General features: G+C 37.0%; 1 protein-coding gene across 1 annotated transcript; it reads left to right on the top strand.

The window, feature by feature from the left end:
* The first annotated feature begins 8414 nt into the window (after positions 1-8414).
* Positions 8415-9398, top strand: LOC123952557 (olfactory receptor 13F1-like). Its single transcript, XM_046021830.1, has one exon. The coding sequence runs from the start codon at positions 8415-8417 to the stop codon at positions 9396-9398; it is 984 nt and encodes a 327-aa protein (XP_045877786.1).
* Positions 9399-26359: the final 16961 nt, after the last annotated feature.

Below are 26359 nucleotides of genomic sequence, written 5' to 3'. Positions count from 1 at the left end.
CCACGTTACTGAATTGCTGTATGAGTTCTAGTAGTTTGGGGGTGGAGTCTTTGGGGTTTTCCATATAAAGAATCATGTCATCTGCGAAGAGAGAGAGTTTGACTTCTTCCTTGCCAATTTGGATACCTTTTATTTCTCTTTGTTGTCTGATTGCTGTTGCTAGAACTTCTAATACTATGTTGAACAAGAGTGGTGAGAGTGGGCATCCTTGTCGTGTTCCTGATCTCAACAGGAAGGCTGCAAGCTTTTTCCCATTGAGGATGATATTTGCTGTGGGTCTTTCATAGATAGATTTTATGAAGTTCAGGAATGTTCCCTCTATCCCTATACTTTGAAGCGTTTTCATCAGGAACGGATGCTGGATTTTGTCAAATGCTTTTTCTGCATCAATTGAGAGGACCATGTGGTTCTTCTCTCTTCTCTTATTGATGTGTTCTATCACACTGATTGATTTGCGAATGTTGAACCAACCTTGCAACCCAGGGATGAATCCCACCTGGTCATGGTGGATAATCTTTTTAATGTGCTGCTGGATCCTGTTTGCTAGGATCTTGTTGAGAATCTTTGCATCCATATTCATCAGTGATATTGGTCTGAAATTCTCTTTTTTGGTAGGGTCTTTGCCTGGTTTGGGGATCAGGGTAATGCTGGCTTCATAAAAAGAGTCTGGAAGTTTTCCTTCTGCTTCAATTTTTTGGAACAGCTTCAGGAGAATTGGTGTTATTTCTTCTTTGAAAGTTTAGTAGAATTCCCCAGGGAATCCGTCAGGTCCTGGGCTCTTGTTTTTTGGGAGGTTTTTGATCACTGCTTCAATCTCATTGCTAGATATCGGTCTATTCAGGTTGTCAATTTCTTCCTGGTTCAATTTTGGGAGTTTGTAGCTTTCCAGGAATGCATCCATTTCATCTAGGTTGCTTAGCTTATTGGCATATAACTGTTGGTAATAATTTCTGATGATTGTTTCTATTTCCTTGGTGTTAGTTGTGATCTCTCCCTTTTCATTCATAATTTTATTAATTTGGGCTTTCTCTCTTTTCTTTTGGATTAGTGTGGCCAATGGTTTATCGATCTTATTGATTCTTTCAAAAAACCAGCTTCTAGGTTCATTGATACGTTCTACTGTATCTCTCGTTTCTACCTCATTGATCTCTGCTCTAATCTTGATTATTTCCCTTCTTGCATGTGGAGTTGGTTTGATTTGTTGTTGATTCTCCAGTTCTTTAAGGTGTAGAGACAGCTGGTGTATTCTGGATTTTTCAATGTTTTTGAGGGAGGCTTGGATGGCTATGTATTTCCCCCTTAGAACCGCCTTTGCTGTATCCCATAGGTTTTGGACCGAGGTGTCTTCATTCTCATTGGTTTCCATGAATTGTTTAAGTTCGTCTTTGATCTCCTGGTTGATCCAAGCATTCTTAAGCAAGGTGGTCTTTAGCTTCCAGGTGTTTGAGTTCCTTCTGAACTTTTCCTTGTGATTGAGCTCCAGTTTCAAAGCATTGTGATCGGAGAATATGCAGGGAATAATGTCAGTCTTTTGGTATCGGTTGAGTCCTGCTTTGTGACCCAGTATGTGGTCTATTCTGGAGAAGGTTCCATGTGCACTTGAGAAGAATGAGTATTCTGTTGTTTTAGGGTGGAATGTTCTATATACGTCGATGAGGTCCATCTGGTCCAATGTTTCATTCAATGCTCTTATTTCTTTATTAATTTTCTGCCTCGATGATCTGTCTATTTCTGAGAGAGGCGTATTAAGATCTCCTACTATTATTGTATTCATATCAATATGACTCTTTATCTTGATTAATAGTTTTCTTATGTAATTGGGTGCTCCCATATTGGGGGCATAGATATTCACAATTGTTAGATCGTCTTGTCGGATAGTCCCTTTAAGAATTATGTAGTGTCCTTCTGTATCTCTGACTACAGTCTTTAGTTTAAAATCTAATTTATCTGATATGAGAATCGCTACTCCGGCCTTCTTTTGAGGCCCATTGGCATGAAAGATGCTTCTCCATCCCTTCACTTTCAGTCTGGGTGTATCCTTAGGTTCAAAATGGGTCTTTTGTAGACAACATATGGATGGGTCCTGTCGTTTTATCCAATCTGCAACCCTGTGTCGTTTTATGGGCGCATTTAGGCCATTCACATTGAGAGTGATTATTGAGAGATAGGTTTTTATTGACATCGTGTTGCCTTTGAAGTCTTTCTGTCTATAGATTGTTTCTATATTTCTGTTCAATGATATTCTTAGGATTTTTTCTCTTTTATAGGACCCCCCTTAATATTTCCTGCAGTGTCGGTTTGGTGGTTGCATAGTCTTTTAAGCCTTGCCGGTCTTGGAAACTCTTTATCTCTCCTTCCATTTTAAATGTCAGTCTTGCTGGATAGAATATTCTTGGTTGCATGTTCTTCTCATTTAGTACTCTGAATATATTTTGCCAGCCCTTCCTGGCTTTCCAGGTCTCTGTGGAAAGGTCTGACGTTATTCTAATGGGCTTTCCTCTGTATGTAAGAAGCTTCTTTGTCCTAGCTGCTTTTAAGAGGGTCTCTCTTGAAACATAATTCCCCATTTTAACGATAAGGTGCCGTGAGGATTTTCGAGAATCTAAAATCTTGGGAGGAAATCTTTCTGCCTCTAGTACATGAACGTTGTTTCCATTCGTGAGATTGGGAAAATTTTCATAGACAACTTCTTCCACTATATCTTCTAGACTTCTTTCTTTTTCTTCCCCTTCAGGGATTCCAATAATTCTGACGTTGGATCGTTTCATGGCATCGTTTATTTTCCCTGATTCTGTTTTCGTGGCTTCTGAGCTGTTTGTTCCAGGCTTCCTCCTGATCCTTTCTCTCTATCTATTTGTCCTCCAGATCACTAATTCTATCTTCTGTCTCAGTTACCCTAGCTTTTAGAGAATTTAGATTGGATTGGAACTCATTGAGAGCATTTTGAACATCATCCCTGGTGGCTTTCAGTTCTGCCCTAACATTGTGAACATCATCCCTGGTGGCTTTCAGTTCTGCCCTAATCAATTCTGTTTGGTCATCCATGGCTTTCTCCAACCTAGCTATTGCCTGGATAATTGTTAGTCTGAATTCCTTTTCTGACATATTGTCTATGTCGATAGCCATTAGCTCTGTTGCAGAAGGCCCATCCTCTGTATTTTTCTTCTGTTGGGTATTCCTCCTCCTAGTCATTTTGGTAAGAGATGACTCAACAGATGCAGCTGGACTTATCGATTGTGGTGCAGTCAATGTTCACCCTGGAACGCTTCTGTGCAATCAGGATTCCCCACCCAAATGAGAGAAAAAAGAAAAGAAAAAGAAATAGAGAAAAAGAAAGAAAAAAAAGGGGGAAAGAAAAGAGGGAAAAAAAGGAAAAAAAAGGAAAAAAAAAAGAGAGAGAGAGATAGGAAAAAAAGGGAAGATAAAAGAGAAGGCTCAGCCCAAATGGGCCACAAGGTAAGATTTGTGGAGTATACAAACAAAAACAGACAGACAAAAAGAGTGATAAAAGTATATGACAAGAGAAAAAAATATGTATATATAAACAAAAAAAAGGGAAGAACCTCATCAGAAAGAACCCCAAGTATAAGGTTTATATATTATTAGGACAAACACAAATTCACAGAAACACTGACAGAAGGAAAAATTGGGAGAATGGTTATAGATTCTCAGTGTGGGTGAGGAAGGTTATTTTGATTCTTCCTGAAGTATCTTGATGTTTTTGTTAAGGGACTCAACTTTCCTAAGTTACAGGGGGATTAGAAACTGGTTTGCTTATAGGGGTAGCATTGATTGGGGAAAGGGGATTACCTTGAAGTTTAACTCTATATGTATAGTAGAAAATAAAAATTAAAAAAGAATAAACTAGACTAAACTAAGTTAAAATTAAAAAGAATTAAAAAAATAGAAAAACAAAAGAAAAACACGGGTATATGTATCAAAAAGTTCAGGTTAGAAGGTTATTAATGAATTTGATGTACTGGACATCTCAGTGTGATGGTAAATAGGTTAAAAAATTATAAAAAGTATAAAAAATAGGTTAAAAAATTTAAAAAGAACCAGAATATTGGTAAAGAGTTAAAAATAAAAGTTGTATTTATGAAGTAGTGGTGATTGTTCTCTTGTAGTCTGTTTTTTTTTTTTTCTTCCTTCCTGGTTGGTTTTCTGGGGGAGGGGCCTGCCACGTGGGTTTTCAGACAATGATGTTCCCTGAGTTAGGTCCTCCCGCTCCCCTCAAGGGGGTGAGCTCTTTTTTTTTTCAGGAAACTGTTTTTTTTTCAGCCTTTTGTTCTCTGGGGGGTTTTATGTTCTTTCATCTGCTTTCTCTCGCCTTGACAGCTTTTGATGGTTTTTGGAGGTTTAGAGGAGAGCAAACAGCACCCCAACCTCCCTCTCAGAGAGAAGCCTCAGACTGTTTTGCAAAAGCTGCTGGCAGAGTCGGTTCTGAGTCACTGTCCCTGGGGATGCAGGAGCTCCTCGTTGTACCCAAAACCAGGGCAGCGGTGGCTGTCTAGGCAGCTCCAGACCGCCAGAGAAGTTCCGAGCAGAGATCGCGCACTGAGATTTTCCCGCTGTCCCGGGCTGGGAATGTCTGGTTTTTCTGGCTGCCAGAGCTCCAGGCTAGCGCCTATGAGCACCTTTCCCAAGGGAGGGTGTGGGACGCGCGCGTTTCAGGATTGCCGTCTGGCCAGGCTCCCAGCCCCTCACGGGAGCCAGACCCCACTCGTTCTTGGGCACGCTGGCGTTCAGGTGCAGTGGCTGCTCAGGGATGGAGACCTGATTTCTCCGCCGCACTCTCTCTGGCTCCGCGCCAGGGGAGGCTGTCCTGGGTCCGGGGACTTAGGTCCCTGACCCTAACTGCCCAGGTTCCCACTATTACCCCCCCGCGATCCTTTGCTCTTTGTTTTTTGAGTGCTTTCAACCAGACTCCAAGTTAATGCTGGTCCCCAGACGCAGAGCACTCTCGTGTTGGGGTGTTACTTTCCGATCTGTCACCTCTGGTGGCTCCCTCCCCCTTTTGTTTATCTTCCGATATCAGTCGGACGTTCCCAGTCTGCTTTACCTGCCACTGGCGTCTTCTGCTCCTGTAGAGATCCAGACGTGTATAATTCTGATCTCAGGCTGATTTCATGGGTGGTCGGAGTTCTTTGGTAGGTAATCAGCTCACTTTAGGGTACAGGTTGAAATGGTGCCTCCTCCTACTTCCACGCCATCTTGACCTCTCCCCTGTGCAAAAGCTTTTGATCTTGATGAAATCCCAATAGTTCATTTTTGCCCTTGCTTCCCTTGCCTTTGCCGTTGTTCCTAGGAAGATGTTGCTACGGCTGAGGTCTCAATAGATGCTGAAAAAGCATTTGACAAAGTACAGCATCCCTTCCTCATCAAAACTCTTCAAAGTGTAGGGATAGAGGGCACATACCTCAATATTATCAAAGCCATCTATGAAAAACCCACCGCAAATATCATTCTCAATGGAGAAAAACTGAAAGCTTTTCCGTTAAGGTCAGGAACACGGCAGGGATGTCCATTATCACCACTGCTATTCAACATAGTACTAGAAGTCCTAGCCTCAGCAATCAGACAACAAAAAGAAATTAAAGGCATCCAAACTGGTAAAGAAGAAGTCAAACTATCACTCTTCGCAGATGATATGATACTATATGTGGAAAACCCAAAAGACTCCACTCCAAAACTGCTAGAACTTGTCCAGGAATTCAGTAAAGTGTCAGGATATAAAATCAATGCACAGAAATCAGTTGCATTTCTGTACACCAACAACAAGACTGAAGAAAGAGAAATTAAGGAGTCAATCCCATTTACAATTGTACCCAAAACTATAAGATACCTAGGAATAAACCTAACCAAAGAGACTAAGAATCTATACACAGAAAATTATAAAGTACTCATGAAAGAAATTGAGGAAGACACAAAAAAATGGAAAAATGTTCCATGCTCCTGGATTGGAAGAATAAATATTGTGAAAATGTCTATGCTACCTAAAGCAATCTACACATTTAATGCAATCCCTATCAAAATACCATCCATTTTTTTTCAAAGAAATGGAACAAATAATCCTAAAATGTATATGGAACCAGAAAAGACCTCGAATAGCCAAAGGAATATTGAAGAACAAAGCCAAAGTTGGTGGCATCACAATTCCGGACTTCAAGCTCTATTACAAAGCTGTCATCATCAAGACAGCATGGTACTGGCACAAAAACAGACACATAGATCAGTGGAACAGAATAGAGAGCCCAGAAATCGATCCTCAACTCTATGGTCAACTAATCTTCGACAAAGCAGGAAAGAATGTCCAATGGAAAAAAGACAGCCTCTTCAATAAATGGTGCTGGGAAAATTGGACAGCCACATGCAGAAAAATGAAATTGGACCACTTCCTTACACCACACACGAAAATAGACTCCAAATGGATGAAGGACCTCAATGTGAGAAAGGAATCCATCAAAATCCTTGAGGAGAATGCAGGCAGCAACCTCTTCGACCTCAGCCATTTACTCTCATCTTATCTTTGTTTTTTTTTATTATGAAAAATTATTAATTTTATGTTAGTCACCATACAGTACATCATTAGTTTTAGATGTAGTGTTCCATGATTCATTGTTTGTGTATAACACCAGTGCTCCATGCAATATGTGCCCTCCTTAATACCCATTACCAGGGTAACCCATTCCCCCACACCTCAAACCTTCAGTTTGTTTGCTTATGGATCAGAAGAATAAACATTGTTAAAATGTCTCCGCTGCCCAGAGAAATCTATACTTTCAACACCATCCCTATCAAAATACTAACAGCATTCTTCAAAATGCTGAAACAAACCATCCTAAAATATAAAATATTAAATAAAACCAGAAAAGATCTCTAATCACCAAGGAAATGTTGAAAAAGAAAAACAAAGCTGGCATCATGTTGCCGGATTTCAAGCTACATTACAAAACTGGGATCACCAAAACGGTATGGTACTGGCACAAAAACAGACACATAGGTCAATGGAACAGAATAGAGACCCCAAATACGGACCTTCAACTCTACAGTCAACTAATCTTCAACAAATCAGAAAAAAATACCCAATGGAAAAAAGACAGTCTCTTCAATAAATGGTGCTGGGAAAACTGGATAGTGCCATACAAAAGAACGAAACTTGACCATTCTCTTGCACTATACACAAAGATAAACTCTAAATGGATGAAAGATCCCATCTTATCTTTGAGCTATGATGAGCAATGGAAGAGTTATTTAAGCACTCCTTCTTCCATCTTCGGTGGGCTCCACATCGAGTGTAACTTCATATTGTACATATTATGAAATCCTCCTTCAGTCTAAAGGAGAAACCACCAACAATATTTATTCTCATTAACTTTATTTAAATTAACCAGCTTGATTGATTCTACAAGACAATCAGAAGCTAAACAAAGTTCACCTTCCCAAAGAGAGTGTAGACAGGAACATGTTCATTTCTTGTTTGAATAACACTGAAATTAGAACAGACAAGCTACTGAATATAATTGGATCTATGGGACATTATCCCTCGGGTTTCAGAATTTTAATACTGTACAAATAGATTTCTAACTTTAATTTGCTGTATGAATTGGAAACTTCTCACAAACAACAAAAAACTTAAATTGCCTTACAGTGCCAATAGCTGGTCCTTTGGAGGATGTTTCTGGAACACAAACGCCAGGACAACTCCAGCTATATGAAAGACATCTCCATATATGTTACCACCCTGTGAATATCTGTCATCATTATCCTGGCTCTGAGTTGGAAACTGCAGACTTGTGTTGAAAGTTCAAGGCTTTCAGTTAATTAATCTGTGACTGCAGAAATCTATAACTTTTTTTCTCATTGAATCTCCCAAATTATTTTGGACAGAACTCTAGGTGTGATAGAAGAAATGATGAGCTTGGAAAGCAGAACGTTCCTAAGTTAAGAAGGCTGTTACCAAACTAGGGGAAGAAAATCATTCCAATGGTTCAGGTAAATGGATGACTTATTCATAGATCAGTTAAAAATGTGGTTTCAGAAAAAAAAAAAAAAAAGAATGCATAGGATTCTTTCCTTAACCTCTCATGATGTTTATGAAATAAACCTCTCCCTTCCAAACACTGCCAAAAAAATTACTGAATCAAAAATAACAGCTTGAAGATTTATCTGTTGACATCCTGCTTGAAATTTTCCTAATTAATGACAAATTCCTTCAAACATATATTACTAACACTATCACCAAGCTAGAGAAGGATTTAACTACATAGATTACAAATCTATAGCATAGACCACAAGTTCATATGAAGAGAAAAAATATCAGAAAATATGAAGGGAGATGATCCTATGTTTTATATATAATATGCGATGTTAATTCTTCTATGCATATACACAAATGAGTATGACATAATAAAATGTCCCAGGCAAATTCAACATCTATAACAATTTTTTTCTTCCTGGGATTTTCCCACTACCCCAAAGTTGAGGTCATTGTATTTGTGCTGTGCTTGCTGATGTACCTGATCACCCTGCTGGGTAATGTAATTCTGATCTCCATCACTGTCTTGAATTCCCACCTACACAAACCCATGTACTTTTTCCTCAGCAACCTCTCCCTTTTAGACATCTGGTACACCTCTTTTGCTTTCATTCCAATGCTGGCAAACTTTGTTTCAGGAAAAAACACTATCTCATTCTCAGGATGTGCCATTCAGATGTACTTTTCTCTTGCCATGGGCTCCACTGAGTGTGTGCTCCTGTCCATGATGGCGTATGACCGGTATGTGGCCATCTGCAATCCCCTGAGGTACCCCATCATCATGAACAAGAGTGTCTGTGTGCAGATTGCAGCTGGCTCCTGGGTAACTGGCTGCCTCACTGCCCTGGTGGAAACAGTATCTGTGATGGAGCTCCCTCTATGTGGTCATAACACAATCAATCATTTTGCTTGTGAAATTCTGGCTGTCTTGAAACTGGTTTGTGTGGACACCTCCATGGTGGAATTAATGATGCTGGTGATCACCATACTTATCCTTCCTATGACAATGCTTCTAATTTGTATATCTTATGCATTCATTCTCTCCAACATCCTAAGAATCAGCTCAGTGGATGGTCGAAGCAAAGCCTTTTCAACATGTGCAGCCCACCTGACGGTGGTGGTTTTATTCTATGGGACAACTCTCTCCATGTACCTGAAGCCCTCAGCTGTAGATTCACAGGAAATAGATAAATTTATAGCTTTGGTATATGGTGCATTAACCCCTATGTTGAATCCTATCATCTATAGTTTACGGAACAAAGAGGTAAAAGCAGCTGTGAAAAAACTGCTAATTAGAAATCCTTTTGGTACTGTGTTAATTTCTGCCCTCAATAATATTGGAGCAAGTAAACTCATCTGAATAATCTCCAAGATTATCCAGAAAGCTGCAACATAGTTGGTATAAACCAAACTTTGGAAATACTCAATTTTGATAGTTCAACATTAAGTTCAAAATCTTGATATATCTTGTAAATAAAACTCCTGAAATTAATGAATCACTTAGGCAGAATGAATTGTTTCCAGTAAGCATTTAATATTCATTGAATATTAATATAACATTAAAGTGATACAATTTCTTATTGTTTCCTATTTGACTTGCTATACATCTAAGAGTCAACTCTAGCATCACTATGGCAATAACTAATACACCAAGAGTGTAAAATTTTAAGCAGTAAACTTTGAAATAATTTCTCCTTATATGATTTGCAATTACATCTGAATTTATGAAGAAACAGTTTTTTTCCTGTGTCCGTACAATTCAAGGTATAATATATCATAATTCATAAAACCAAGACACTATCAATTTTAGAACTTTTCCTACCTTCTGAATGTTAAAATGTGAAAAATATGGTTTTAGATTTGATGAACTATAGCATGAGTGATTTTGTTTATTTGGGATGGATGTGTATGTGGGGGAAGAATAAATGTCTATTTATATACAAAGATATCGTAACAAGGATATGTACAATTGTAATCCTGCATTTGAAGTGGAGTAAAGAAATAACTTTTGGGACATCTTGAAACATCTATGGTAATAAGGTCAGAATATTCTCATATTAAACTTTGAATCTCTCAGTGAAGTCATCAACACATACACATACATGTTACTATTTAGAGCATGCTAAATTGACCCCTTAAGGCTGAGAAAGAAGATTCCTACCCTGTAGAGATTACATTGCAAAAGAAATTATTTATGAATATATACACATATTGTGAGAAAACATTCTTGGATATATTTATTATATGAGAATAAAATTACATAAATTATAATTTTATTAATATTGCATATTGATGAGTTTTTCTTTGTCTTTTCCACCTTCACTGGAGCTGGAATAAAGCTGGAATAAAGCCAGTGTGTACACATAACTTCCTTTCCTCTTCATAAAGGAGGTATTTTTTGGACATATGTGGTTGATGACTTTATTATATGGAACAACTGACTCTTACTAGCACATATATAATCTCCCTGAGTTTTAGATTTAGAGAAGGTGGAACAATTATAGATAATTATTGCAGAAGGTCTTTATCTGAACAAGTCAGAGTTTTTAAGGAATTATTCAGTTAAGAGTGAATGGGTCAAAGGTAGAAACTTGGGGGAAAAATTCAGAGCAGGAACTGTGTTGGTTCTTACTACAAGCACTGTTAGTATATATGAGTAAATATAACTTTTTTCTTTCTCAGATAATAGATGCTCAATGCTTATTAATTCAGAATGTCTCCAAAGGTGGGAATTGGGAATTTGTATCATAAATAAAAGCAGCATAGTTATTCTGATTTTCATCCTTATTTATACATTTTGCTACCAGACAACAACGACTACATTGTGGTGCTGTTATTTGGTTGAAGAGGAGGAAGGAATTTTAACCCTATTACCTACCCAATCTCTGTAATTGTTTACAAAAAACACTGATTTCAAATCATCACAACCATTGAGCCTATTTATAGTAATCTTATTTGTTTATATGGGTGAAAAGAAAATCTATAAATGAGGTATTGACATTAAAGTCTTATGTCTCATTAGTTCCAGCAGGCATATGATATCATCATTAATTTTTGTCTATCACTGTTTCTGAGGAATATGGATTACCTAATTGTTGCCTGTGAAGTAAGCCAACCAGCTGTCCATAGGCAAAACCCAGTAAAATGGCCTCATCCCACCTGGTTGGATCACCATAGGCCTGGAGAGGGTCCTCAGATTTCAGGGCCTGTTGCAAGAGTCATCTTGTCTAAACAACTAGAATCAGGACTGAGTAAACTTTGGCATGGCTTGAGTATGTTTTGTGTGTGGTCTTCTAAAACTGGAACCGTGTGTGTAACCTAGAAGTGTATTTTGATTACTTCTACATTGTTCTATTTTCCATGATGAGCAGCCTCCAATGCTAAGACATTCTTCATCAAGAGGGGAAACAGCTCATTAGAATGAAGCTTACAAAACTGCATCATATTCCAGTCCTACTTCTCTGAGGTAACATGAAATTTTTATTTTGCGGTATCCATATTCAGTGTCCTTGGATGTTTCACCCACACAGATACTTAATTTCAACAGATGAGTAACTTCAGCTCTTTGTGGAAACCTTACTATTTTAACTTCCAGAGAGCAACCCTGATTCCAAGTTCTTAAGGAACATCTCACTGGGACCCACAACCATGTACTTCTTTTAAATACATTCATGTGACCTCAAAGGAAACACTTTTCTTTGCAATTATCCAGTAAATGGGAACTTACCTGTGCCACTAGATTTCTAGATGTCTGTCTGATTAAAGGGTTTTTTTTTCTTTTTTTTTTTCAGGCTAATAAGATTATATATGATTTCTAATGTGGTCTTTTATTTTCATTTCAGTTCTTTTCCATAACTGGAGAATATACTAATACCTGTGTTACTTTACTTGTTTTAAGTCATCGTGAAGCTTTACTGAACAATTCTAAAAATTAAGGTCATCTGGAACGCTTGCCTTAAATACCATCTTCATGCTCAATCTAAATCCATCAAGTCAGAATTTCCAGGGGAGAGATCTCCATAAGGGACTCTTGACTATAGGGAACAAACAGGGTAGCTAGAGGGGAGGTGGGTAGAGGGATGGGATAACTGGGTGATAGGCATTAAGGAGGACACTTGTAATGAGCAGGGGGTGTTACATGCAAGTGAAAAATCACTAAATTCTACCCCTGAAACTAATACTACATGTTAACTTACACGAATTTAAATAAAATCTGGAAAGAAAAAAAAAAAGCATTTCCAGAGAAGATATCTGTTAATCTGTAAGTTTTATAAGACCCAGTCATTGTTATCATATGAGAATGATGAGAATTCTGATTCGGAGCATTAAATAGAAGAGACTGAACCCTATTACTCAATGCCTTTAGAATTGGGGCAGAGAGGGGAAGAGACGTGTTAAATGCCAAAGGCATAGAATATCCCATATCAGAATTGATCAGAATTTAGGGAAAATATGTGTTGTCTGCCAGAGCTTTGTTACAAAGTACCAGAGAAGAATCCCTTTAACGATATGAAAAGTTTGAGTGCAAAACCCTTGGGACTCTGTTCAAACAAAAGCTGTTTAAATGCAAGGTTTCATTCTGTTTTGTTTACTGCAGCTTTCATTAGTATAGAGAAAAAGTAAAAAACAAATTCATCAATTTAATTTGGAAATATATTCTTTTTTAAAATATTTTATTTTTTTATTTCTTTTTCATTTTTTTTCCATTTTATTTATTTTTTCAGCGTAACAGTATTCATTCTTTTTGCACAACACCCAGTGCTCCATGCAAAACGTGCCCTCCCCATTACCCACCACCTGTTCCCCCAACCTCCCACCCTTGACACTTCAAAACCCTCAGGTTGCCCCAACCTCCCACCCCTGACCCTTCAAAACCCTCAGGTTGTTTTTCAGAGTCCATAGTCTCTTATGGTTCGCCTCCCCTCCCCAATGTCCATAGCCCGCTCCCCCTCTCCCAATCCCACCTCCCCCCAGGAACCCCCAGTTTGTTTTGTGAGATTAAGAGTCATTTATGGTTTGTCTCCCTCCCAATCCCATCTTGTTTCATTTTTTTTGAGTCAGACTTTAATTTATTTATTTTTTCAGCTTAACAGTATTCATTGTTTTTGCACAACACCCAGTGCTCCATGCAATACGTGCCCTCCCTATTACCCACCACCTGTTCCCCCAACCTCCCACCCCTGACCCTTCAAAACCCTCAGGTTGTTTTTCAGAGTCCATAGTCTCTTATGGTTCGCCTCCCCTTCCAATTTCCCTCAACTTCTTCTCCTCTCCATCTCCCAAAGTCCTCCATGTCATTCGTTATGCTCCACAAATAAGTAATCTCTACACCCAACATGGACTCAAACTTACAACCCCAAGATAAGAGTCGCATGCTCCACCAACTAAACCAGCCAGGCATGCCTGAAAAACATATTCTAAATATGTTTATTTAGAGGGATGAGATATTTTAAAGGTGATTTAAATATGCTTGGGTGTTTAAAAAAAAAACAAAACCTTATTACTTTAGCAAGACCTCTTATCAGTAAAGGACAATCACAGCAGAAAGTTCCTAGAAGCTAAAGTCAGAAAAGCCGAATTTGAGACCCTAATTTGCCATCCACAGCTCTCTCCTTTAAGATGTGAATTGCATTCGAATACAACAGTATTATTAAAAATTTTCATAAATGTCATAATGTCATCTGCATGTTGCGTTAAGATCAGTCTACAGGGGATAATTTTAGAGTCAGGAAGACTTTGGAAATCTATGGTAGTAATTTTAGCCCCAGGCCAGAGTGATAGTTATAGAGAAAGGTGAGCAACAGTCAAATTCTGGATACATTGACAAGGCAGAGCCAACAAGATTTCCTGAAGGATTGGATGTGGGTGACAGAGGAAAAGAAGCCCCAAAGATTACTTCAAGATTTTCACACAGAAAAGTGGAAAAGGATAGAGGTGGAACTCACTTTTGTAGCAACATGGATGGGACTGGAAGAGATTATGCTGAGTGAAATAAGTCAAGCAGAGAGAGCCAATTATATGGTTTCACTTATTTGTGGAGCATAACAAATAACATGGAGGACATGGGGAGATAGAGAGGAGAAGGGAATTGAGGGAAATTGGAAGGGGAGGTGAACCATGAGAGACTATGGACTCTGAAAAACAACCTGAGGGTTTTGAAGGGGTCGGGGGGGTGGGCGGTGGGAAGTTGGGGGAGCCAGGTGGTGCGTATTAAGGAAGGCACGTATTGCATGGAGCACTGGGTGTGGTGCAAAAACAATGAATACTGTTACGCTGGAAAGAAATAAAAAATATATTATTTTGAGGTATTAAAAAAAAAGAAATGTATAGTTGGAGTAGATCTGTAGCAATATACCAGGCATTCATTGTAGACACTAGGTGCAAAATGTCTATTAAATATGACAACAATGCTGAAGAATGAATGTGCAAGTCTTATGTTTACAGCAGAAATCTGGGATAGGGATATCAATTTGGGAGTAATCAGCATATGAATAGTATTTAAAATTAAGAGACTGGATAAAATCATCAAGGTAGTAAGTATAGATATTAAGACAAGAGGTTGAGCCCTGGGATATCACATCAGCAATAATCAATATTGAAGGTCTTTACCTATCATCATGCAGAAGAGACAGATGATAGTGCAGCCTCTCCATTCTCTGTGTCTAATTATAGATTTGGGCCCACACCGGTCCACCCTGTCATGCAGTTGTCATTCTGTATCTAAGTATCATTTTAGTAGCTATATATTTATTCATATGAATTAAAAATACATATCCTAGTCATTTCTCTATTCAAGAGTATTTCTAATCAGTGTCTATTATCACTAATGCTGAAGTAAATACCTTCCTATGTTTGATTTTCCCTTCTTTTTGATTGTATCTTAGAGTAAATTCCCAGGAGTGGCTTTACTTCATCAAAGGCAATGAACAGTTTTATGGCTCTCAGTAGAAAAGTTTTATAGTTCTTGATATATATCCCCAATTTACTTTCAAAAGGGGTTATACCAATTTACTTTACATGCCACAGCTCTATTAAAATAGGTAATATAACTAAATGAAACTGCAACACTAATTCAACAAAAATCAAATTGCCTAAAACTACTTTTTCACAATATATTCTATCTACAACTGTTTTGTTTTTTTGTTTCACTTCTCCCATTTAATATGTGTCCTTGTTTTACTTATTAAATGATATTCTTGTGTAATGGTATTAGTGGGCATTCAGATGGAGTGAATTTGAGAATTCAAATGCAGGGGAATTTAAGAAAAATTGGGCCTACCTTCAGAGCTTGAAAATATGTGTATATAGGACAGAGAATAATAGCTAGAGCTATAGAGACTCAAATGTCTGGACTTAGAAGCCACCCTTTGGCTACCTCACAGAGCTGTATGTTGGCATCTGTCCATATGGAGTATGTCAGCAGTAATATTTTGTGATGCTGAAGCCTTGAAAGTAGAATAATTATGGTTAATGATGAGATATGAGGATTGGCCAAGAAAGTTAATTTCTAATATGGAGTCAAAGGAAAGTTCATTGAAGGTGACAAGATAAAGGTGTAAAAACCAGATGACAACAAAGGATTTTTTTCAGCTAGATCCAAAACAGGGTATCTCTTAGCATTCCATGATTAGATATTGCTACTCCCCTATTTAGGAAGAATTGTTAGTGTGCAATACACAGAAAATAATCTCTTGTGGGTTTTTTTTAAATTTCATCTTTTTTATTATCAATTTAAAGTTCTAAAATCCTACAGGGACAAAATTCCTTTTGACCTTAATGAAAACAACTTTATGGGGCCTGAAAACCTTATGTTTGATCTTGTCTCCATCTCTTAATTTACATGTAAGCTGCTCCAGAACAGATTGTGACAAATTTTCTAAAAATGTGAAAGAATTAATTATACATATTTGTTTTCAAACTTTACACTACTAATTTACTTTCACCTCAAATTTTAAATATACGTTTATCCTATTACACAGTCTGCATGTATGTTAGGCACCATTGTTTTTATGCATGATGCATTTGAATACATTTAAAAATAAAATTAAGAGTACTGTTAGTCTCAGGGCTACCTGAGTGGCTTAGTTGGTTAAGCGTCTGACTCTTGATTTCAGCTCAGGTTATGATCTCAGGGTCCTGGGATAGACCATGCATTGAGCTCCCTCCTCAACGGGGAGTCTGTTTAAGGATTCTCTCCCTCCCCTCCACCTGCTTGTAATCTTTTTCTCTCTAAAATAAATAAATAAATAAATATTTTAAAAGAAATATTATTTGTTTCTCTTTTGTTGGTGGTGTTTTTATTGTCAAGGAGAGCTTGGACTCAAGTGAGCGCATTACACTTGTGTTTTCATCATGTTTTTTTCCATTGTAGGTGGCCCCGTAGATGGTCAGCTAGTCGTGAGGCAACAGCTTTTCTGGACAATGTCTAAAGTAAGATCTTCATATTGAGTGAAAAGTTAAGGATGGAGATTTTAGATTTGCTTAAAGCAGATGCAATCCTGAAGGAAGGACACCCACATGTCCACTGGTGTAGACAGTGTTTCCTCTTCTTTTTTAAAATACTTATTTATTTATCTATTTATTTATTTATTTAAGGGGAGTAGGGGCAGAAGGAGAGAGAAAGTAAAGCAGACTCTAGGCTGAGCATGGAGCCTGATGTGGGGTTCAATCTCAACACACTGAGATCATGACCTGAGCCAAAACCAAGAGTCAGATGTCCAACTGACCTAGCCACCTAGGCATCCCATGTTTCCATCTTCCAAGATGGTCTTTCTGGGTGTTTCATAATTTCCCTATTCTGCCTAACACTAAGGAAGAAAGGCACAAAAATTAGTACATATGAGTCTAATAATTGGAATTTATGTACACTGTTCTACTCTTGTAGTTTCTGTGTGAGCAAAATGAGTCCTACTAAGTAAATCTATTGGGGTACAAGCTGTGTAAGATTGTCATAAGCTGGTTTCCTAGGAAAGGACTCTGAGACAGAGATTTGCCACTGGAGGTTTACTATGGCATGTCTTCAGAAACAACATCTGTAAGAAAGTACAAGAAGAGGACTGTGCAGAAGGGAGGTTAACTACAACCCAGGATCATCAGAAGCCTTAGACAATGCCACAGTGATCTCTAAAACTGGGATGATCCTTTACAGAAATCCCAAATCAAGGCTAAGGTCTAGGGCATTTGTATCCCTACATGGAACAGTCATTAGATAAAGTCTGCCCCTAGGAAGGAGTAAAAACCATGGGAAAAGCAGTTCTCTCTGGCTGAAAGAAATCACCCAAGAGGGACACCCTGGCCCATCAGCTGCCAAAAATCCCAGCCGGTATACCAAGAAAAACAACTGCCATAGTGCAAATGAACACTTTAATTTGTCAAATGATAGGATAGGAAAGAGGTGGAAAGGAGAGAGAAAAGAAAAATCAGAACAAAGATTTGGTGACAGCAAGCTCAATTTACAGGCAAATCTTATAAAAACAAACAAACAAACAAACAAAAAACTAGGCAGGCTCTGGGCCTGATGCTTCCATACCCTTTTAAGAAAACCCCAAAATTAGTCTTGATAGGAAAATCTCCCAAGTTAAACAACCAGAACCGATCATAAAATTAAGGTATAGTCTCTGACCTAATTAGGGAAGATAAGAGGTAGAGATAAAATTAAAGAAAAAGTGACGGGCAGACAAAAACTAATAATACTGTGCAGTATTTTCATTGCATTTTGCCAGGTACTGTACTTAGTAATTAATAGCTATTATTTCAATGAACTCTATCAATAAATCTAAGAAGTAGGTATTATTTCCATTTTATGGACAGGAACCTAAAGTTTATAGATTAAATGGCCAAGTTCATACAGCTTAAGGAGTTATAAGTCATCATGTCTAGATTAAGAAAAAGTCTTACATAGCACCACCTTCTTCGGAGACACAATCAAAATTATGGTGCATTTGAACCCATGTAATAGTAAGTCATATTAAATTGATATTTATAGAGATTACAAATTATATACTTTTTTATTCATCATTTTATTTTAATGATAAGTTATTTTATGCCAGTAAAGAAACTGAAGTCCAAAGAAATGAAACAACTTGACCTAGAATCCCCAGCTAGGTGGTAGCACAGTGACTCCTATGAAACTCATACCTGATGTGACTTTAACATCATCACTCTTCTCATTACTCCACAGTATCAGCTGCTTGGAGAATTAAGGCCAAAACCTTTTTATCTTATATCTTCCGAAACAGATAAAGCTAATGAGCCACCAAGTGATCTCTAACCCTGTAAAATCTGTAGGTTCCAAAGGGGGCCAAATAACTTAGCATCAACCTAAATGAAAAGGTAAACTGAGACAAGCCTGAATTGAACAGAAAGAGTTTAATCGGGAATAGAAGATAAACTGCAATTTAGGAAACTCAAATTGTAGCAAACCACAGGTCAGTCCTTTGAAGGTTTGGGTTAGGCTGTCTTTATGGGCAAGGAATGCAAGGAGTCGGGAAGGTCCAGCTGAAGTCCTGGTAGTAATTTCACTTGCTTGAGGATGGGGAAAGATTCTTGGCAAATGTGCATTGTCAGTAGAAAATTCTAGTTTTCTGTAAGTCAGGCATTCACAGGGAATTAGTCTCTCAGTTTTTAAGGTTTTTATTCCTGGAGGCACATGAGTGAGATTCTCTGTTTCATAGCCTGTGGTTTCATTTTAGATTGAAATCCTTTCACACTGTTTACTCTCTTTGTTAGTACATATATTGGTATAGGTAAATAGCTTCCCATGGAAACACAGGCCATATTCTAATACATAATGTTTCACTGGAAACCATATCTTGTTCATTTCTAAGCTTCTTTAACAGTGTGGGCCTGGGCAAGAGTTGTTTTATGAGTCTATAATAAATTAGGAGTCTGCCTTAATCTGGCTCAACTTGTTTCTTTCCAAAAACCATTACTTTGTTTTCAAAAATCAGAGCCTGCACAAGGAAGATGGACGGGATTGATGATTATTATTGTGCTTTCAGGACTGAAGTGACCTAATTACCTAGCCAGCTCCAACGTGCTCTCAACTAATACAGAAGCATATCAGTACAGAGTGGCTTCAACATCACCACAGAAAGATGGCCTCTCCATAAGTAATGGTAATGAGAAAGAGAACTATTTGGTGAGAAAAATTAACTAAACAGGGAAGAAAGGCAATACTCTGAATTCCAGAGAAATTAGAGCTAGCAAGAGTTTCTAAGAGAGAATGACTTACTTACAAGGTGTTAAGGTAACAACATCAAATAGAATGAACAAAAATTCTCATGAAACAGGATTCCTGGCTGCAGTAGTAATACTAAAAGTAAGTAATAAGTAATAATAATCCAGAACATTTATTGAGTTATTACTATGATCTAGACACTCTCCTAAGTTCTTTACATGTAGTAATGTAATATAAACAATAACATTATGAGCTGGTATTCATAGTAATTTATTCTGTTCCATCAACCATATTTCTTCCCCTACTTTCCAAACAACCAACCTTAGCAAAGACAGATTAAGTGACTTATGTTGTTTACAAATCAGGTTCATATGAGAGCTGGGATCAAAGCAATTTGACTCCAGAACCAGTCACTTAATGATTATGCTCTTCTTCTCACAATAAACCGAATATCCTTGAATTCATGTCTCCTTCTCATTGTCACTAACAGACAGTTATGTTGGAAAAACTTTGAAATCCAAGTTCTTCAAAAAGTTTTAGACTAGGTTAAATTCCTGAATCCTCATATTTATCCTCTTTTGAGAGTACAGGAACACCATAGTTTACTTGAGTGCAAGATTTAGGGTCAACTCAAAGTGAAACACAAATCATAATGAACACTTCCATGCTCACCCCAGCCCTTGAAGATCATCAGTCACCCCATAAAGATCATCATAAATTATCTCCTATATATTCTTTTAGTAGAGATAGAGAAAAGCTGAGGAATGAATCCAGGTGACATATTATATACTTGCCCCCTCCTTAGCATCTTCATAAATAATATCCCAGACAAAATGGAATTGAACTTGAGGGTATTTCCTTCATGAACCAGTAGTTTTAAATAGGTTAATTACAAAAAGGTATAAAAACACAGAAGCAAATTCTTTTTTACATGTACAGAAACAAAAACAGGGAAACAGAAGAAATTAATAAAAGCAAAGTTTTCTATCTAAAATGACATTGATGTAAGACACTTTTAAAATCTTTTTTTTTTAAGATTTTATTTATTTATTTGACAGAGAGAGAGATCACAAGTAGGCAGAGAGGCAGGCAGAGAGAGAGGAGGAAGCAGGCTCCCTGCGGAGCAGAGAGCCCGATGTGGGGCTCGATCCCAGGACCCTGAGATCATGACCTGAGCCGAAGGCAGCGGCTTAATCCACTGAGCCACCCAGGCGCCCGATGTAAAACACTTTTAGCACTTGATTCAGTTTTAGTTTTTCATGGGACTAACATATATATAAAATGACATAGTATTAATTGTTTGTTTAGGTAATTGTGTATTTCTACTTATAAAGTGTAAGTCGCATGAGAACTTTTCAGTCTTATACTATACTATATCCCCATTTCCTTCAACAATGTTGAAAATATATAAGCACTTAAAATAAATATTTGTCAAGTGAACCAAAGCAGATATTAAGAAAATAGAAAAATTAATCCAATAGAATACATGGAAAATTAGCAGTTAGTAAATAAATAGTTGGTTAGCCCATTTAAAGATAAAGAGAATAATAGAAATACATTAAATTGTGAACAACTCAAGAAATAAAATCATATGTAGAGTTATTTCAAAAGGAGAAAAGTTTATGAAAATATTAATTCAAAAATTCTCTTGAGGGGCACCTGGGTGGCTCAGTGGGTTAAGCCTCTGCCTTCAGCTCAGGTCATGATCTCGGGGTCCTGGGAACGAGCCCACATCAGGCTCTCTGCTCAGCAGAAAGCCCGTTTCCCCTCTCTCTCTGCTTGCTTCTCTGCCTGCTTGTAATCTCTCTCTCTGTGTCAAATAAATTAATAAAATCTTTTAAAAAAATTCTCTTGTAATGATTTTTGAATGATAAAGAAATATGTTTTAAAACCAAAAACCCAGAATAGCAAAACTTGTATTAGACTAATAAACTTTAAAACAAAGACTATAACAAGAGACAAAGAAGTACACCATAAAATAATAAAGGGGACAATCCAACTAGACGATTTAACAATTATAATATTTATGTACCAACATAGGAACACCCAAAAACATAAAACACTTAATAACAAACATAAAAGAACTCGTCATAATAGTAGGGAACTTTAATACCCCACTTACATCAATCAACAGATCATCCACGCAGAAAATCAGTAAGAAACAATGGCTTTGAATGACACACCAGAATAGATGGATTTAACAGATATATTTATACATTCCATCCTAAAAAAAAGAATAAACATTCCATTCAAGTGCACATGGAACATTCCCCAGAATAGATCACATGTTAGGACACCAAAAAAGCTTCAACAAATTCAAGAAGACTAAAGTCATACCAAGCATCTTTTGTGACCACAAGGCCATGAAACTAGATGTCAACCACAAGAAAAAAATCTAGAAAGGCAACAGATACACAGAGGTTGAATAACATGCTACTATAGAGTGAATGGGTTAACCAGGAAATAAAGGAAAATTTTAAAAAAATATGGAAACAAATGAAAATGAAAACACAACAGTTCAAAGCCTTTGCAGTTTTAAGGGGAAAGTTTATAGCAATGCAGGCCTACATCAAGAAGCAAGAAAAAAAAATCTCAAATAAACAACCTAATCTTACACTTAAAGGAGCTAGAAAAAGAACAAGAAAACCTAAAGAACAGCAGAGGGAAGCAAATAATAAAGATTAAAGCAGAAATAAATGATATAGAAACTAAAAAAAAAAAAATACAACAGACCAATGAAACCAGGAGCTGGTTCCTGGGGAAAAAATCGATAAAATTGATAAATCTCTAGCCAGACTTATAAAAAACACTGAGAAAGGACTCAAAGAAATAAAATCACAAATGAGAAGAGACATAAACCAACACCACAGAAATATAAACAATTTTAAGAGAATATTATGAAAAATTATGCCAATAAATAGGACAATCTGGAAGAAATGGATAATTTCTAGATATAAATACCAAAATATAAATTTTATATAAATATAAATTACCAAAATTAAAAAGAGAAAGAAACAGAAAATGTGAACAGAAAGATAACCAGCAAAGAAATTGAATCAGTAATCAAAACACTCCCAACAAACAAAAGTCCAGGACCAGATGGCTTCACAGGCAAATTCTACCAAACATTTAAATAAGAGTTAATACTTATTCTTCTCTAACTAGTGCAAAAAAAAAAAAAAAGAAAGAAAGAAAGAAAGAAAAGAAAAGAGAGGAAAGCTTCCAAATTCATTCTGAGGCCAGCATTACCATGACACCAAAACAAGACAAAGACAGCACTAAAAAGACTGAACTACACACCAATATCCCTGATGAGCATAGATGCAAAAAAAACCTCAACAAAATATTAGCAAAGCAAATCCAACAATACGTTAAAAAATCATTCACCATGATCAAGTGTGATTTATTCCTGCGTTGCAAGGATACTTGACTATTCACAAATCAATCAGTGTGACACATTACATGAATAAGAAAAAGGATGTGAAACATATGTTTATTTAAATAGAATGAATTTAAATAGAAAAAAATTCATTTAAATAGAAAAAGAATCTGAGAAAACACAACATCCAGTCATGATAAAAACCCTCAACAAAGTAGGTTTAAAGGGAACATAGCCCAACATAATAAAGGCCACTATGAAAAACCCACAGCTAACATCATCTTCAATGGGAAAAAAATGAGAGCTTTTCCCCTAAGTTAACAAAGAAGACAGTGATGTCCACTCTTATCACTGTTATTTAACATGGTACTGGAGGTCCTAGCCACAACAGACAACAAAAAGAAATAAAAAGAAAATAAAACAAAAAGAAATAAAAGGCATCCAAATCAGTAAGGAAGAAGTAAAACTTTTATTATTTAAAGATGGCATGATATAGAAAAATGGAAAGGTTCCACCAAAAAACTACCAGAACTGATAAATGAATTCACAAAAGTCACAGAATGCAAAATCAACAGAAGTCTTGCATTTCTATACATCAATAATGAGGCAGCAGAAAGAAAAATTAAGGAATCAATCCCATTTACAACTAGACCAAAAGTAATAAGATATCTAGGAATAAAACCAAAAAGGTGAAAGACTTGCACTTTGAAAACTATAAAACACTAATGAAAGAAATTGAAGGTGACACAAAGAAATGCTCATGAGTTGGAAGAACAAATATTGTTAAAATGTCTATACTACCCCAAAGCAATCTGCACATTTAATGCAATCCCTATCAAAATACCAAAAGGACTGTTCACAGAACTAGAACAAACAATCCTAAAATTGTACAGAAACACAAAAGACCACAAAAAGGCATAGCAACCTTGAAAAAGAAAAGCAAAGCTGGAGGCATCATAGTTCCGGACTTCAAGTAATATTGCAAAGCTGTAGTCATCAAAACAGTATGGTACTGAAACAAAAATAACCACATAGACCAATGGAACACAATAGAAAACCCAGAAATAAACCCACAATGGTATGGTCAATTAATCTTCAAAAGAGGAGGAAAGAACATCCAATGGAAAGAGATAGTCTCTTCAACAAATGATACAGGAAAACCGGACAGCAACATGAGAAAGAAAGAAACTGAACCTCTTTCTTACACTGTACACAAAAATAAATTCAAAATGGACAATGGACCTAAATGTGAAACCTGAAACCATCAAAATCCTTGAAGAGATCACAGGTAGTAACTTCTTCGAAACTGGCTGAAGCAACTTCTTTGTAGACATGTAGACATGTCTCCTGAGACAAGAGAAACTAAAGCAAAAATAAACTGTTGGGACTACATCAAAATAAAATGCAGAGGAAATAATCAACAAAACTCAAAGGCAACCAATGGAATGGGAGAAGATACTACAAATTACATATCTGATAAAGATTTAGTATCCAAAATATATAAAGAAATGATACAACTCATCACCCAAAAAACAAATAATCCACTCAAAAAATTGGCATGAACAAATATCTCTCCAAAGAAGACATCCAGATGGCCAGCAGACACATAAAAGATGTTCATTATCACTTATTACCAGAGAAATACAAATCAAAACTTCAATGAGATAGAGGCATCTGGGTGGCTCAGTTAAGTGTCTACCTTCAGCTCAGGTCATGATCTCAAGGTCCTGAGATTGAGCCCATGTTGGACTCCCTACTCACAGGGAACCTGTTTCTTCCTCTCTGCCCTGCTCATGCTCTCTCTCAGCCTCTCTATCTCAAATGAATAATAAAATCTTTAAAAAATACAATGAGGGGCGCCTGGGTGGCTCAGCGGGTTAAAGCCTCTGCCTTCGGCTCAGGTCATGATCCCAGGGTCCTGGGATCGAGCCCCGCATCGGGCTCTCTGCTTGGCTGGGAGCCTGCTTCCTCCTCTCTCTCTCTCTCTGCCTGCCTCTCTGCCTACTTGTAATCTCTATCTGTCAAAAAAGTAAATCTAAAAAAAAAAAAAATACAATGAGAGGGGCGCCTGGGTGGCTCAGTGGGTTAAAGCCTCTGCCTTCAGGTCAGGTCATGATCCCAGAGTCCTGGGATCGAGCCCTGCATCGGCCTTCATGCTCCACAGTGAGCCTGCTTCCTCTTCTCTCTCTGCCTGCCTCTCTGCCTAGTTGTGATTTCTCTCTGTCAAATAAATAAAATATTAAAAAAAAATACAATGAGATATCACCTCATATCTGTCAGTATGGCTACAATCAGAAACACAAAAAACAAGAGGAAGGTGTGGAGAAAAAGGAACCCTGCATGCTGTTGGTGGGAATGCAAGCTACAACCACTGTGGAAAACAGTATGGAGGTTGCTCAGAGTTAAAATAGAACTACCCTATGATCTAGCAATGCAATACTTGTTATTTATCCAAAGAATACAAAAACACTAATTCAAAGGGATAAATGCACCCTTTTGTTTATAGCAGCATTATTTATAATAGCCAAATATGGAAATTGTCCAAGTGCCCACTGATTGATGAATAGATAAAGAAGATATGGTAATGGAATATCACTCAGCCATAAAAAAGGATGAAATCTTCCCATTTGCAATGACATGGATGGAGCTGGAGAGTATAATGCTAAGTGAGTAAGTCAGTCAGAGAAAGAAAAATACTGTATGATTCACTCATATGTGGAATTTAAGAACCAAAGCAAATGAGCAAAGGAAAAAAAGAGATAGAGAAAAAAAACAAGAAACAGACTCTTTTTTTTTTTAAAGATTTTATTTCTTTATTTGACAGAGAGAGATCACAAGTAGATAGAGAGGCAGGCAGAGAGAGAGGGAGGGAAGCAGGCACCCTGCTGAGCAGAGAGCCCGATGCGGGACTCGATCCCAGGACCCTGGGATCATGACCTGAGCCGAAGGCAGTGGCTTAACCCACTGAGCCACTCAGGCGCCCAACAGACTCTTAATTATAGAGAACAAACTGATGGTTACCAGAGGGGAGGGAGATGGTGTGATGGGTTGAAAAGTTGATGGGGATTAAGAAGGGCACTTGTGATGAGCACTGGGTGTTGTATGAAGTGCTGAATCACTAGAGTGTACACCTGAAACTTAATATAACATATTAACTAATTGGAATCAAAATAAAACTTATAAAACAGCTTCTTTATAAATAATAATTGCCAGAAGTTATCATGGGGAAAATATTCAAATAACATTATAAATTCAAAATAATAAAAGTACACTGGATATTGAAATATCAAAAAACCACAATATATATGGAGTAGTGCTAATAATCTTGATATATAAAGAATTCTCACAAAATAAAAAGAAATTTCCAATTCATTTATTTTGTTCAACTTTCAATTGAAACCCAAGTAGAAAATGGATAATCAAATAATAAAGAAAAATCACAAAGACATATAATAGAAAGTGAATATATTAAAATATGTTCAAATTCTCTGTTATGCAAATAAACACTAATATATTCAGAAATCTAATGTTATTTTTAAGTGATTAAAAAATGTATGCAGACTTGTGGGTTAGTGATAAGGGCGGATACTTAAATCCACATCTCCCTACATATCCTCCAAAAACAATACAGAACAAAAGAAGAACAAATAAAACTATCCAAACCCACAGTCTAAACATTATAACTAGAAGACAGAAAACACTCAAACCTCAAGTTACCTATAAGCATGAAACTTAATACCCAAACCCTAGTGTCTCTCATGCT

This window comes from Meles meles, chromosome 11 (genome assembly GCF_922984935.1).
Source record: "Meles meles chromosome 11, mMelMel3.1 paternal haplotype, whole genome shotgun sequence".
NCBI lineage: Eukaryota > Metazoa > Chordata > Mammalia > Carnivora > Mustelidae > Meles > Meles meles.
Note: the sequence above shows the minus strand (reverse complement) of the source record. Positions and strands in the feature narration are given on the sequence as shown.